Source organism: Atractosteus spatula, chromosome 17, assembly GCF_055471065.1.
Source record: "Atractosteus spatula isolate fAtrSpa1 chromosome 17, fAtrSpa1.hap1, whole genome shotgun sequence".
NCBI lineage: Eukaryota > Metazoa > Chordata > Actinopteri > Semionotiformes > Lepisosteidae > Atractosteus > Atractosteus spatula.
This window is the reverse complement of record NC_142722.1, coordinates 13,002,023-13,016,117: the sequence shown is the minus strand read 5'-3', so window position 1 is coordinate 13,016,117 and position 14,095 is coordinate 13,002,023. Positions and strand designations below refer to the sequence as shown.

Below are 14,095 nucleotides of genomic sequence, written 5' to 3'. Positions count from 1 at the left end.
GAATCACATTAGAATCACTCTCAAGCCCTTTCCCTGTAATTAGGAGTGAAACAGCTCACCTTCACAGCCAGCAGCTGGTGATAAAAGCATGGATTCTGCAGCACTAAGTGACACTCAGCAAGTGACTCGATCACCTAAAACAGATACAGATAGTGCTAAAGTAGTAAGACTGTGATACAGATACAGTAGTGGGTCTCAAACGTCAAATTCCAGAGGCATGTGGACATACAAGGCCATTAAAAATTTGTTGACTCCAGTGTCATGTCTGTTTCACTTGGACAATCTGGCCTCCCTGACATCCGTCCACTATCTAACCACTTTCTCCAATAAATACAGGGTCAGGGGGAGCCAGAGCCTATCCCAGCATGATATAGCCACAAGGCGGGAACGCCAATCCATCGCAGGTACACCTCAGCACCAGGGCCAGTTCCCCCAGAAGCTAATTAACCTGCCCATATGTCTTTGGATTGTGGAAAGAAACTGGAGCACCCAGAGGAAACCCAGTAATTTCTAAATGTCATAAATTAGTTGGCAATTTAATTTAAATAATTTGTGTTCTTAAATATGAGATTTATTTATTAACATAGTAAAGAGTTATTCTTCCAGCAATCATGTTTTGATCTGTCAGGGGGTAGGATTCATCAATGTGATAGTCACAGTACATGTAAGTATTCCTTACAGTAGTGGGCTCCAGCCCTGCTCCTGGAGAGCCCCCGTCTAATGGGTTTGCTAACTGCGAAGTACTGCGCCACCGTGCCACCTCTACAACTCGTTCTGCTGTGCAGTGAGTGAGGACCTACTGTAGGTTGGTTCTCTCCTACAGTATAGGTAAAGTGCTTAGGGAGTCTTTGAGATGGACAGAGCAGCCCAAAAGCAAAGAATGATGTCCTAGTGTGACTGTGTCAGCACACAAGTTGCAAAGGATCAAGCAGAGGTTAATTCCACACTGAAAATAAAAATAAAACATCATGTTTCAGATGCAGAGCCTGCTTTAGGTATGGCAAATATCACACCTCAAAAAGCTTCATAGGAGAGACTATTTTTTTTTACTTTTCTGTAAGAAATTAATCTCTGCTTGTTCCTTAATATTTAATATTATCATACAATTCAGTGTACAGTACATTTTAATGCTTCTTTAAAAAACCCCAACAGTCTAAAGTCTTCTTTATTGCTATTTTTCACACTAAAGTTTTGTTGCACTATACACATATTTTGTACATACATTTCAAAATGTACAGATAAAAACAATGTTGCAAGCTATGTGCAAAACAGTGTTTTCCGTATATTAACGTATAATTATAATCAGTAATTTCTAAGACAATAATCCACTACAAAATGTAACACTTGAAGGATAGTGGGGTTTTAATGGATTACTGAAGAACTTCTTGAACGACCTGTTTTCTCAGGAAACAGCTTGTAATGATCCACTGCTCCACTGACTCCTGTTGTCTGTCTAGCTCAGGAGATGTGGTCACACAAAGCTTTTAAAACCTGTAAAATCTGACAGCAAATCTGAGCTATTTATTTTTCCACTTTGGAATTTGACATGTTGCGAAGTACTCCATCTCACCTTTCGGCCTCTCCTGTCACCTGTGCTCATGCTGCCTGTAACATGACAGGATGAAACCCTTTCCTCCGGCCGACTGTGTGTCAGTGGCTGGAGATGAGAGTAGTGATCCTCAACATGGACACGGTCATGCTGATGCCCTTCAGAGGAGCAGGAGGTCTCAGAAAAGATTGTCATTAGCAAAACTACAGATTATTATTATTATTATTAGAATAGTAGTATTCAACCTTCAACACTTCATTACGGCCATAACAACTAGCTGCATGGAACTCACCCATGTTCTTTTCTAACTGCATCATACAGTTCAGGGTCATGAGACTATTGCTGCTATTTAGGTATATTAAGCACTTAATGGTACTCTGATCTTGGAGGACTGTAAGGTATTCTGTGTCCCAAATTCTGTACGCCACTTCTCACCTATCAGATTTGAAACTATATTTAATAATCAGGCAGTAATCTTAGCATCCAGTTTGTAACCACTTCTTCCAGTCTGGGGCCCCAGGCACCTCTCCAAAGCATAAATCATCACCACTATTATTGTTAGTAGTAGTAATATTATGTACCAGACAGCACATTTGGAACCTTATTAATAAAATACAAAAATACAAAATATTATAACTTCAATTCAGTTTTAGTATGCCCTTTCAGAGAGTACTGTCTATGTCTGATAAAAATGCCAGACCATTCTCAGCAATAACACAGACCACAAAGGCACCACAACTGACCTAATGAAAATTCTGCTTTACATCCTCTTTAAAATCCCTCTTTTCATGAGGAAGAAAGCTAACTATGAAAGTAAAAAAAGCACCTCAGTAAAAATTAATTCCACATGCCTGTACTAACTTTTGTTGATCAAACCAAATATAATCTGAATCAAAGCTTGTGAAACCAAATACTGTATTTCCTTTGTGAAACCTAAAAACAAGCCTCAGGGTCCTGGTGTCCTGATTGCAGAGACAGTTCTCTGAAAAACCTGCACCTAATCTGCAGCAGAGTGATGTAAGGAGACTCAGGTCAATATCGGGAATGGAAAGCAGAGGTGTTAACATTGCAGCTATTGAGCCTTGGCAAACACCCCTATAGACTTTAACTTGGATTCCACTGACATGCAATAGGCCTGATCAATAATCTAACAGCCCAGGCTTTCAAGATCTCTGATCATAAACACATCCCCGGGACTTTTAAAATGGACCTAAATTAACCTTAACTTTTTAACAGTGTTTTTTTCCCCAAGAAATTAGGTGGAAAAAAATAAACTGGACTATCAATTTATCTGGCTTAGGCTCAGACAGCTACCTGATATCTTCGTTTCCATGACTCAGAAAGCCAGGAGCTAATGGCACACCATTACAAAACCAAGAGATTGGCTATAGTCCACTCCAGTTTGCAAAACACCTTTTGTTTCAAACATGTCACGAGTGAGAGCCCAAGTTCATAAAGCCATCTAACACTCTGATGAGTTTTCAAAAGCTAATACCCATGACAATAGGAACAGTGCTGACTGCTTTGGTTCCTTGACTTTCAAATGTAAAAAAGGTGCCAAACTGTTCACAAGGTTAAGTATACCTGCTGCCATGTTTCTATAAAATGCATTAGTACAATATGACAATTGCCTGCATTTATCTAGCACTTTCTTTCCCCAGAAACACTACACATGTAAGAGATCACCCACAAAATTCACCACTGACACGCAGTACCAGCCTGGGTGACAAGTGAGAAACAGCTTCATCATGTGTGCTAAGAGGGAAGTTTAAGTAGACCAGCATCATCCACATTCAGGAGGAAATTCAGCCAGAACAGAGGGGTTCACACCCCTACTCTTAAGAACAGTGCCATGGATTCCTTAGTGACCTGCAGTCAGTTTCAGAGCTCCCTTGTAGAGCAGGATGAGTCACTGGAAATATTTAACAGTCAGGGAGCCTGAATACAATACTTTTTATCTTATAATCCACTCAGTTTTTTTACCATCCTAGTAAAAAAAAATTAAAAAGTATCAAATTTAAAGAGCTTTACCCATTGTAGATTACTATTAGGTGATCATACTTGGCTTGCATGGTAAGGCTTGTAGGTATGTAGAGAGAATACCTTTTCCGATCTTATCGTATTAATGAGTGCTGCTTTGAGGAATTTGGATTAATGCATTAAGTTTATAAATAAATGCTTATTTAAAGAAAAAAAGACTGCACACTCCCATTATAATGAGAGGAGAAAGAGATCTTTAAATCCTGCAGATTTAGAAAATTATTGTTAAATTATTGTTAAATTGTTTACTTCAATCCATATGCAACATTCGCTTATTACAAAATGAGTTAGAACAGTCAGTGTAGGCACCTTCTACATCCAAAGTTACCTTTGAAGTAAGACATCCGTAAGCCTTTTAAATGGGAATCAGAGTGGGTGGTCATCAGTACAGATGTGAGTCTTCTTCCGAATGCAGAATTCATTGCATTGCTATTTGATTAAGACCAGATATTACTTTCATCAAACCACATAAATCATCTCTCATGTGCACACGGGACTGCGTGGTCACAAGTGTGGTCTTTCCACAAGTTATGGAATTGCATGAATTCAATACAGGCCGTTATCTGAAGAAGTTAAAGAACTGAAGAAGATGCTAACTGCCCTAGTTGTAATGGTCCAGTCAAAGACCTGAATCACGATGCGAAGATACATGCCCCCCGCCTGGTACAGGGGCACTGACAGGTCTGGAACCACTCTCCATACATTCTGCAGTTAGACTGGATCAGACTGGCCACTTTAACACCCCAGTTCAAACTTGTCACTAGGGGGCGCCAGCAACTGGGAAATCCTATACTGTGGGCAACCACAGCGAGCCATCTGGGGCCCAAGGATACAAGCAGCACTTCTTCACAGCCAGGCCTTTCGCGGTGTAAAGGACGACACGTGATTATTAGAGCTGGAGTTTTAGTCGCTGCTTCAGTTAGAATTAACACTGTGGATCAACAAGACTTTCCAGCAGGAGTAGCTCAGCAGAACCTGAACAAGAAGCCCGAGAAGTGGCAGGAAGGAAGAACTGCACATGACTGCTCGCTTGCACCTCCAACGGGAAGTAGTGGGTTTAACACAAATTCGGTCGTGTTTTTACAGTCACCAAAGCTTTCATTACAGTAAATAGCCAGCCATTCTGGGATTCAAAAACCGTCAAAGGCCTAAGGTATTTGTCAAGAGAGAAATAACAGTCCCACCCAGGATATGAACTCCTGCTGTCAGTCCTCCAATCCAACCGCTGTTCCACAACCAGACACCATCTCAGCTCCGATGTGCTTGCGGCACTGGGATGGATGACTTATTAGGATTAATTTATCACAAACCCATTGCCTGGAGGCAGGGGAGGACAACTCTATGGGCCCGGAACCCCCAAAGGTTTATTTTCTCCTGCTGAGAGTTTGTGTTTTTGTCTTTCCTGTGCCCACATGTACTATGTGTTGCCATACTGTTAAGTCTGTAAAGCGCTTTGTGGAAATTTAAGCTGTTTTATCAGATAAAACACAGGTCTCATGTGGGAAAATCGAGTTGCTTTGTGAACACCACTGTGACTTGCAAGTGTTGTGTTTCAATTCAGTTTAATATTTACCATGTTTATAGGGAGATGTCTGAACAAATATACAAGCTGTTGTAATTCCACACAGACAAGAAAAATAAAGAAGCAAACAGATTTCAGTTTTTCAGTCTTCTTTGGGTGTTCTAGGCATGAAGGCTCCACAAATGAAACATTGTGTTTTTCCTTCTTTTTTTAAAGTGGTTTTAAAACACTTTCAACTGGAAGTAACGGAAAGCAATTGACATTGAACATGAACTCAACCAAGCTTAGATTGTTTTTCAAATTACTTTTTGAATTAGTCTCCAATGCATGAAAAAAACTGTACAAGCAGAGGTTTAAGGCATGTTGAAAACTACAAAAAGGAGGAAAATATGAAACCTTTCTTTTTTACTGTAGAGCCCTTTTAAGTGTGTGAATTACTGAAAGAGACTGGTTTGGATTTTAAAGATGGCGCCTTCATACATGTGAAGTGAAGGTTATGCAAATGTGTGTGTTCACCATGCGCAGGAGGTTTGTTTTTTGCATCTGTATGGAGCAGTCACTGAATAAACGTTTCTACGAGCCGAGACAAGGCAAGACCATTAGCCAGCTTGTGGATTTGAACCTGGTATGGCCAGGGGGAGATCTACCATTGTCATGAACAGCAGGCAGAGAGGCAGGCTGACCGCAGTGGAGATTCTCCTAGATAGACCCAGACCTTGATAAGTGCTCAATTGAAGCCCAGGGCTCTTTCTCAGAGACAGGACCCTGCCCTCCAGCATTGAAATAACTGCTAAATGCTCTCTCTCTTCTCCCATTTCAAACACTCTCTCCACCCAGGGTACCATGAATGTTCCAAGGATTTACCCTTTCAGGGAGAAACAAGCATAATGGGATTAACAAACAGCCCATTCTCTTGTCTAGACACCCCAATATACAACCTTAGCTGAGCTTGCACTGCACACAATACCTAGCACTGAAAGAGGGGTAAAACTCACTTTATCACAGGCTCACTCAGAAAGGTACATCACATAATGGATTTATGTTCCATTATTTAAGAAAGGATAGGTGTATCATAGCGTGTGTGTGTGTGGGGGGGGGGGGGTGCTACGTCCATGAGTTCATTGTATTTTTATTATTAGTTATTTAATTAAAAACAGCTAATTATTTACACAGTATTTTAATCAAGCACTATCAAGAGTTCTAAAGCACAGTGCTGATAGATGTATCTCATCCATTTTAATTTGCAGTTCTTTTTTCCTTAGAGACTAAGTTATTATTCCACTTTGTAGATGCCAGACTCCTTTTAATTTAAAGTTTTTTTTATTCTGTCAATATTTGATAAAAGCATTTTTACCAGTTCTATTCACCACACCATTGGTTTAATATTCTGTAAAAGAAACTTTTTCCATTTTTAAGCCCTAATTGGACATAAACTTTAACAATTCTTTGAATCTCTAAATTCTTTTAATACATTTTCTTCATTGACACATAGTGAATGTAATGAAATACATTCATTCGTACAATAGCGCTACAACACACAGCCTGTACAAATCAATTGAATGAAGTATAAAGTACTCTACACAATCATGCAGACAGATTCAGGAGCCACGAGACAGATTTGTGACATGGCAAATACTTTATATGAAGTGGAAGAACAATAGTATTTCTATAGTTTTTAATATTTTAAGATTTTTTTTGACATTCTTATTAAAATAAACATTAGTATAAATATAATGGCTTTTGAAAGGCCACTATGATTTAATTTGTAAAATCTGTGTACTTGTGGAAGTGAATAGTATATTTAATTGCTTATGAACACTTATGTTAAGGGCTTGGTTGTTCTGAATCGTTTTGTGTGCATTTTTTAAATGATAATTTTCCAACTTTAAATCCAGACTTCCATGTTTTAAGCAAAGTCATCCTTTAAATGATAACTTGTAATAATAAAAGCACAATAATGCCAAGGAAAAAAAATGTTTGGCTTTGGTTGACCAATCAAGTCTTAAATAAAGCATATTTTCAACAGACTTGTTTACTTGAATACCAAATGCCCTATTTCCCACTTTGGCGTTCTCTCTGCTTACAGGAATTACCTGGATATTTACAGGGATTTTAGCACCGAAACCTGGTTCTTTCTCAAGAGGGAAGGCCTATCCGTATTTGTTTAAAAGTCTGTTAGCAGTTAATAAAGATGCATTTCCTCCAAGGTGCTTCCTGGGGGGACGGTATCAAGACGCTGCTAAGTTCCTTTGATTTGTCAATCGTCCAATCAGGAATGGGGACGGTCCTCTCACTGTGTCACTTCAAAGGAATGGAGAACAGTCATGGGCCAAGAGGCCACACCCACTCTGTTGCTCTCTTAAAAATGGAAGACACCCCCATTCAGAGCTTAGATCACTCACTCAAGCCCCTATATTTCTTGAGCTCACCTTGGATTAAGCATCAAGCATCAAGCATCGTTCTTCCTTGGACTTTTACAGAGGCAAGAGAACGGATGTACTGCAGACACTGTTCAAGGGCTACCAGAGGACACATCTTCAACTCAGTTTTCTGATCTCTATCCTATTCTGGATTCTAAACAGTAACAGCACATTCTCTGAAACTATGCAGCCTGCACGCGGTAAGTGTTAATTACTTGCATTTTCTAGTTATCGAAATTTTACTGTGTAAACTAATGTTGGTCTGTGTGGTGTCTGCCAAAATTGCAACATTTTCAGACAATTTACTGAATTATTTAACCAGTATGCACTAGACTAGATAATAACCCAGATGCTGTATCTGGCATCTTTGAAATACAGCTCTTGAAAAAATGTTATAGAGGCAAACAAGTCATGGCATTTCTGTGCTTTTATTCACATAATAACATTATTCCTGAAAAAGAGGTGGAGAAGGAGGACAACATGGTTTCATTTTAAAGTTTGCCAAAGCTAGTAAGCGTCTTACATGTACATCGCGCATTGGATACAACGGATGAAAGGTTTAACATGTATTGCTCTTCTTAAATAGCACCTTCAGAGGTGTAGCTAGCCTGCTCAATGCTCATGCCTGAATATTTCCAAGTCATGACCTGTTTCCATTTTCTTCCCTCCAGATCTGAAACCAAACTTCAGCATCCCAGTCCCTTCCACAGCTGCAGGGTCCGACTCCTATCTGCAGAGCAATGTCCGGATGAGTCTAGAAGACTCAGACCTCTGGAAGTCTTTCCATGAGCTGGGAACTGAGATGATCATCACTAAACCTGGCAGGTAAGATGCACACAAAGGTGTCCAGGTAAAATTTAATCTCCCTTGTTCTGCTAGAAAACAATGGCCCCTGTCTTACCTAATGGCTCCAGTGTTTTTTTTAAACTTTGCTTTGCCCAAACTGGGCTACAGTGTCATTATGTATATTGTTAACCCCACTTCCATCTTCACCCTTAAGTCTCGCCTGCCTTATCCTGAAAATATTGATCCCAGAACTTTCTGACAACCTTTTAATTTCACCTCACAAGAAAGAATGCCTTAATAAAACACTCATGCCCTGTATGTTGACCTGTAACGTTTCTTTAATGCTGCTCTTATATATATTCAATTCAAATCACTTTATTCATCCCCAGGGAGGGCAATTTAGGAAGAAAGCAGTGCAACATACATCTCATTCCTAATAAAACTGGTAAAAACATTGTATCACGTTGTATCCAAGAAAAAAATAGATAAAAATAACAAAAACAGCAAATGGCCCATAACAAGCCTATGAAAGTAACAGTGTGCACTGTAAGAACTCTGTCCTATACTAAAAATAAAGCAACAACAATAATAATAATAATGATTTAAAAATATATTTAAAGTACATGTACATTTGTACAGGGGGCTCTATAAAACATTAATCATAGTGATAGACCTTTATGCTCATTTTTGCTAGCCTGATGGCCCCTGGAAAAAAGCTATATTTTCTTCTGTAAAATATACACTGCATGTAACAAATAAATCTGTATGCACTCCCCCAGATGCATTGCTGATAAGCTTCTGCTTTTTGTCTCTTTCAGGAGAATGTTTCCTCACTGTAAAATCACCCTCTCGGGCCTATCACCCTATGCTAAGTACATTATACTGGTAGATATGGTGCCAGTAGATGGTTTCAGGTACAAGGTAAGATATTTATCTTCTTCCTCTTTTATCTGCATCCCCTCACAGAGACAGCTGATAGAACTGCAATTCCATCTTAACTCTGCATTGTGCTGTGCAGAATATAAATTCCTGGAGAATAGTTTTTTTTTCAGCTCCACTTTGCACCTGTGATTATACTTAGAATGTAAGGACATTTTTAATTTAAAATTTAAAACAATAGAACATTTCACTTGTTTGGCTGTTGGTTATTAACATACTGTTAGAATAACTGCACAGAAGCCTTCCTCAAAACATCTCAGAAAATATCAGTGTATTGGACAATGTAAACTGGCCTTGGTATGAGTATGGGTGTGTTTGTATCCGTGTGTGTCCTGCAATGGGATGGTGTCCTGTCCTGGGTGTTCCTTATGATCCTGTACTGGATAATGTACTAAGCTGAAGATGGATGAATAGATATAATCAGAGAAGGAGAAAGATATTATATTGGCCATTTCTTTCCTTCTCACCTGTATTGTACGTGAACACATTTTCAAGTGAAGAATCTCAAAAGAAAAAAGAAGAATGCAAACTCAACTGGTGAGATGCAAAAGTTGGCCATGTTGCAGATAATCTCTGGAGAGCTATTCAATTGTTCTTTAGAGTTGGGCTGTTGCATATTAATTTAGGCTCACATCAGCAACTCTCACGCCCAGATCACAGACCAGAGGTGCTGCCAGTCAGCCCTCTGGCATTGCGGAGATCAAAGTGTGTTATCACTTCCTGTTTCTCAATCCTTTGCTGGACAGCCACTGTCCTAGTCTGAGCTCCATGCGATCGCTTTCCCCTGGGTATTTCAATTAAGTACTGTTCAGAAAAGCTCAACACTGTAGTCACCGCTATCTGCAGAAGATCCGACCACTGTCCTGAATAGATATTGAAGATATCAAACACTAGTATAAGAAAAAGTGGAAAATGGAATTCTAAAGGTTTGTTCCTCTGTGTTTTTGCCCAGTAAATAAGCTCTGTGTCTGTTAAAACTACACACCTTCTTTTTATACCGTAACGGCAGTCAGCCTTAGTGCATTTTTAATGTGGACGCCCCTCCTTTTTGCTTTCCCAGTGGAACAAGGACCGGTGGGAAGTGGCTGGGAAGGCGGAGCCGCAGCCCCCGTGTCGGACGTACCTGCACCCTGACTCACCAGCCCCCGGCAGTCACTGGATGAAGCAGCCGGTTTCCTTTCTGAAGCTAAAACTGACCAACAACACTCTGGACCAACATGGCCACGTAAGGATGTCTTGTAATCACTGGCAGTACAGCCCTGTATTTCTGCTGCAGCCGGGTTTTGTTGACATAGTTGAAAGTTTTTTGTTATTATTTAGTTATTGTTTTTTTTCCCCATGTTATTACGTTCTTTTTGTTCTTTTCGGGATAGAGCGTTAAATACGAGAAACCTCCAGACGTATCCACAAATGACAGAATCAAGTAATTGGTCTAATTTAAAAAAAACTGCCTTGAAAAGATAAAACTGATCTGGGCTCTTCAAGGTAACAACCTGATAAGCCACTTTTGAGCAAATGCTGGGGGGGTTTCCAAGTGTATAACGGCTTCATGTACAGAGAATCACAACCTTTTCATTGTTTGCAGATAATTTTGCACTCCATGCATCGCTACCAGCCCCGTTTCCACATTGTGCAGGCTGATGACCTCTTCAGCGTGCGGTGGAGTGTCTTTCAGACTTTTACCTTCCCTGAGACCATTTTCACTGCGGTCACAGCGTACCAGAACGGAAAGGTGAGCCACGTCAAAGTCAAATGCATTCAGAAATTCTGCATCCGCCACCTTCTTAATCCCCGGCAAATTCCTTCCATGCGCGGAACACCCTAGGCAGGACAGACACTCACACAAGCGCCAGTTTCCCCAGAAGCCGATCAACCTACCAGTATTTCTTTCCTATATGTCCATGAACACAGGGAGGATATTCAAACTACACAGAGAAAATGCCCCTGGTCTAGAACTGAACTCAGACTCCAGAGCTCTGAGGCAGCAATGCTAACCGGTGCGCCCGCAGAAAATCACAACTGTCTTTTACAGAGCGTGAAGTAAAAAGGCAAACCAATTCTTATCTCCTTTTACTTTCAGATAACCAAACTGAAGATTGACCACAACCCCTTTGCTAAGGGCTTCAGGGAACAAGGAACCAACACAAAGAGGTAACCGAGTGGACGGCAAAAAACTCTACAAAAAAGTTTAGTGTAATTTGTCCTTTTTTTTAGAATTAATCTGATCAGCTGAATGCCTAGTGAGTGAAACTTTTCGCTCAATAACATAGTGAATTATTTAGACTATCCTTAAATATAAAACTATCACACATTAACAGACATCAAAATCTACACATTAAGGCCTTTATGTAAAGAGAAAGGGTTAATTAGGATTTTTGTTTACCATTTTCTGTGGCTGATCTAACTTTGATTGCCAGTCCTTAACAGCTTTTTTTTCCCCCCAGGCGTATGCTTAAAAATCAAATGTGCCCAGAAAAAGATGTGAAGAAAGCAAATACAGTCAAACAGGAAGACGAACAGGAAAATCTTCAAGGTAAGAACCTGAATCTAAATCCAACTGACAAGGCTGACACTGAATTAAAAGACTTGGGAGCATAATTGTACATTTTTAGCGAAACTACTTCAAAACATAGCAGGAAACACTTAACAGTGGTATCTGGGTACAAAAGAAAATGAAATCATGTGAAATTCACAAAACTGCAGCCTGCAATGTTCAAAGGTCACATGCCCTGAGGTTGGCAGTGGTGAATATGCTAGTTCTCAAGCTGGAGTAGCTGGAGTTGTGTTGTTTGTGTGGCGTTTAGTGATTGAACGGTCCTTTGTGTTTGTGAAGCAGAGTTCAGGGGGTCTTTCTACGAAAGCTACGAGGAGGACCACGCCAGTCTGCCCAAGCCCAAAGACGAAAAGTCCGTTAAAGAAGGGCGCTGTTCCCCTTGGGGGGCAGATCAAGATCCCTCTCGGAGCCTGCGGACAGACTCTCCCCTGGGTTCAGACACCAGGGAGATCTACAATACGGAGCAACTGGTCCCAGCGCCCGCCTCCTACCAGCTCTACAGGTAAATGGGCAGTCCACAGACAGTAGTTCCATTTAAGGCACTGTTCTGCAGTACTTTTACTTGGCTTTGTGCTTGTTTCCTCTCTTCCATGCTTTTACCCAGCTTTCACTATTGCACTACAGGAGTTTACTATGGTACCTATGCTTGCTTTCTAGGAAATAGTGCTAATGGGCAAGAAAGTGCTTTTATTATGATTTCTCCCACATAAACATTTTTGAAAGCTGCACATTTTATTGCTTCAATTTCAAAGAGGTGCTGAAGAAACGTATTACCGTAAAGCCCAGTTGGGATGACCTGACATCAAATCTCTTCCCTCCTCAGCAAGTTCCAGGATTTTGGAAAATCTCCTTCGTCCTCAACCAGTGCTGCAAGCAGCAGCCGCAGTGGGCGGCCCAGCTTTGAATCCAGAGCCTCAGACGTTGCCACGGTGCCAGACCAGGACACCAACAAGCCCTCTGCCCTGGAAATGCCCTCATCGTCCTGTCCTCCCTCTCTGCCCCCGGGCCCACCTGCACACCAGGACTATGCAGGAGTGCTTAATGTTGCCGTGGCATCACCTCAAACCAAGCCGGGAGTCATTGGCCACATTTATAACCCCTACACTACAGAGCAGGCTCTCGGGCAGTGGAATGGGCCTCCCCATGGCCAATATGGGTCCTCAGCTTACCCCAGCCACCACCTTCCCTCAGACTACAGTGCACAGAGCATGCACCATGGGTATCACCACGGCAACATGCCTGACTGGAGCCAGTACCCACTGTTCTCTTATTCCTGCTGGTAAACACGCCAAGCAGATTGAAGACTCAAGTGCTGCATCCACCATTTTTTACAATTATTGTAACAAAATCCCTTGAGATTCACTGGCTCAATGTCAGATGCCACCCATTCCCTGTTTTTATCACTAACAATAAGTCCTGTTCAATACCCTTCGTGTAGCATGGCATGTTAGAATCAAAAGAGTAGAGAATGGGTTGTACCATAAAGAGCATGTGTTGAAAACCAGACAGCTGAGGTAGTTTTATTTTTTTTTTGTACAAATAGCAGGCTCACACCAGAGATATTCATTTCAAGCTGATGCAGATAGAATTGACTGTTTTTTCTTAAACTCGGCATCAGCAATTTTTCAGTGCATCAATACGAATAAAAGGAATGATTTTCAACTTATCTCAGAAGGTTCTGGCATATTGAGTGTATTTTAAACTTGCCTGTTTTAACATGTTCCAATAACTTTCTAAAATTGACCAGGAGGCCTCATTGTCAACACATTTTATTTATTTAGAAGTTGCATTTCTCTTCCTTTATATATTATTATATTTTGTAAAAAGTTGAGTTTGTTTTCTTAAAGTCTTATAATTGTGTTGTAATAAGTAATGCATAATGAAAATAATAAAAAGAACAGAGCTAATTTAGCAATGCCGTCCTTATCGCATCCTTGCAACTATTAACAACAGAATAAAAAAGTTTATATGTATTGTAAATACAGATTCATTATATCTGAAAACCTATGTGTACAAAACGTCTCATCATAATCTTATGACTGAACACGTATAGAACTGTGTTTTTAAATGACATTTCTGTTGCTTTGCATGAAACCCAAAGCCTAATGTGTGAGGAACCAAAAATGCACAGAATCCCTCTTTCTACAAATCTAATAATCGCCTGTTTCACCCAGCTTTATTCTGGCTATGTTAGTTGTCCTCCAAATATAGGTCCTGGTTTCTTTCTCAAGAACCAATTGGCTGCAGGATACACTATTGGTAACTCTAAGAGGTGCTGACTTATT

The 14,095-nt window shown here is 40.4% G+C and overlaps 1 protein-coding gene across 2 annotated transcripts; it reads left to right on the top strand.

Moving 5' to 3' along the window:
* Nucleotides 1–8,210: 8,210 nt before the first annotated feature.
* On the top strand, nucleotides 8,211–13,093 carry tbx16 (T-box transcription factor 16). Of its 2 annotated transcripts, none has more exons than XM_088935939.1 (8): nucleotides 8,211–8,356; nucleotides 9,136–9,238; nucleotides 10,317–10,481; nucleotides 10,842–10,988; nucleotides 11,337–11,407; nucleotides 11,701–11,789; nucleotides 12,093–12,312; nucleotides 12,634–13,093. In XM_088935939.1, exons 1-8 carry the CDS (start codon nucleotides 8,280–8,282, stop codon nucleotides 13,091–13,093), a joined length of 1,332 nt encoding a protein of 443 aa, XP_088792065.1. In that variant the 5' UTR covers nucleotides 8,211–8,279. The 2 variants fall into 2 exon arrangements, with proteins under 2 accessions (XP_088792065.1, XP_088792064.1); XM_088935938.1 differs by having other exon boundaries at nucleotides 12,090–12,312.
* Nucleotides 13,094–14,095: the final 1,002 nt, after the last annotated feature.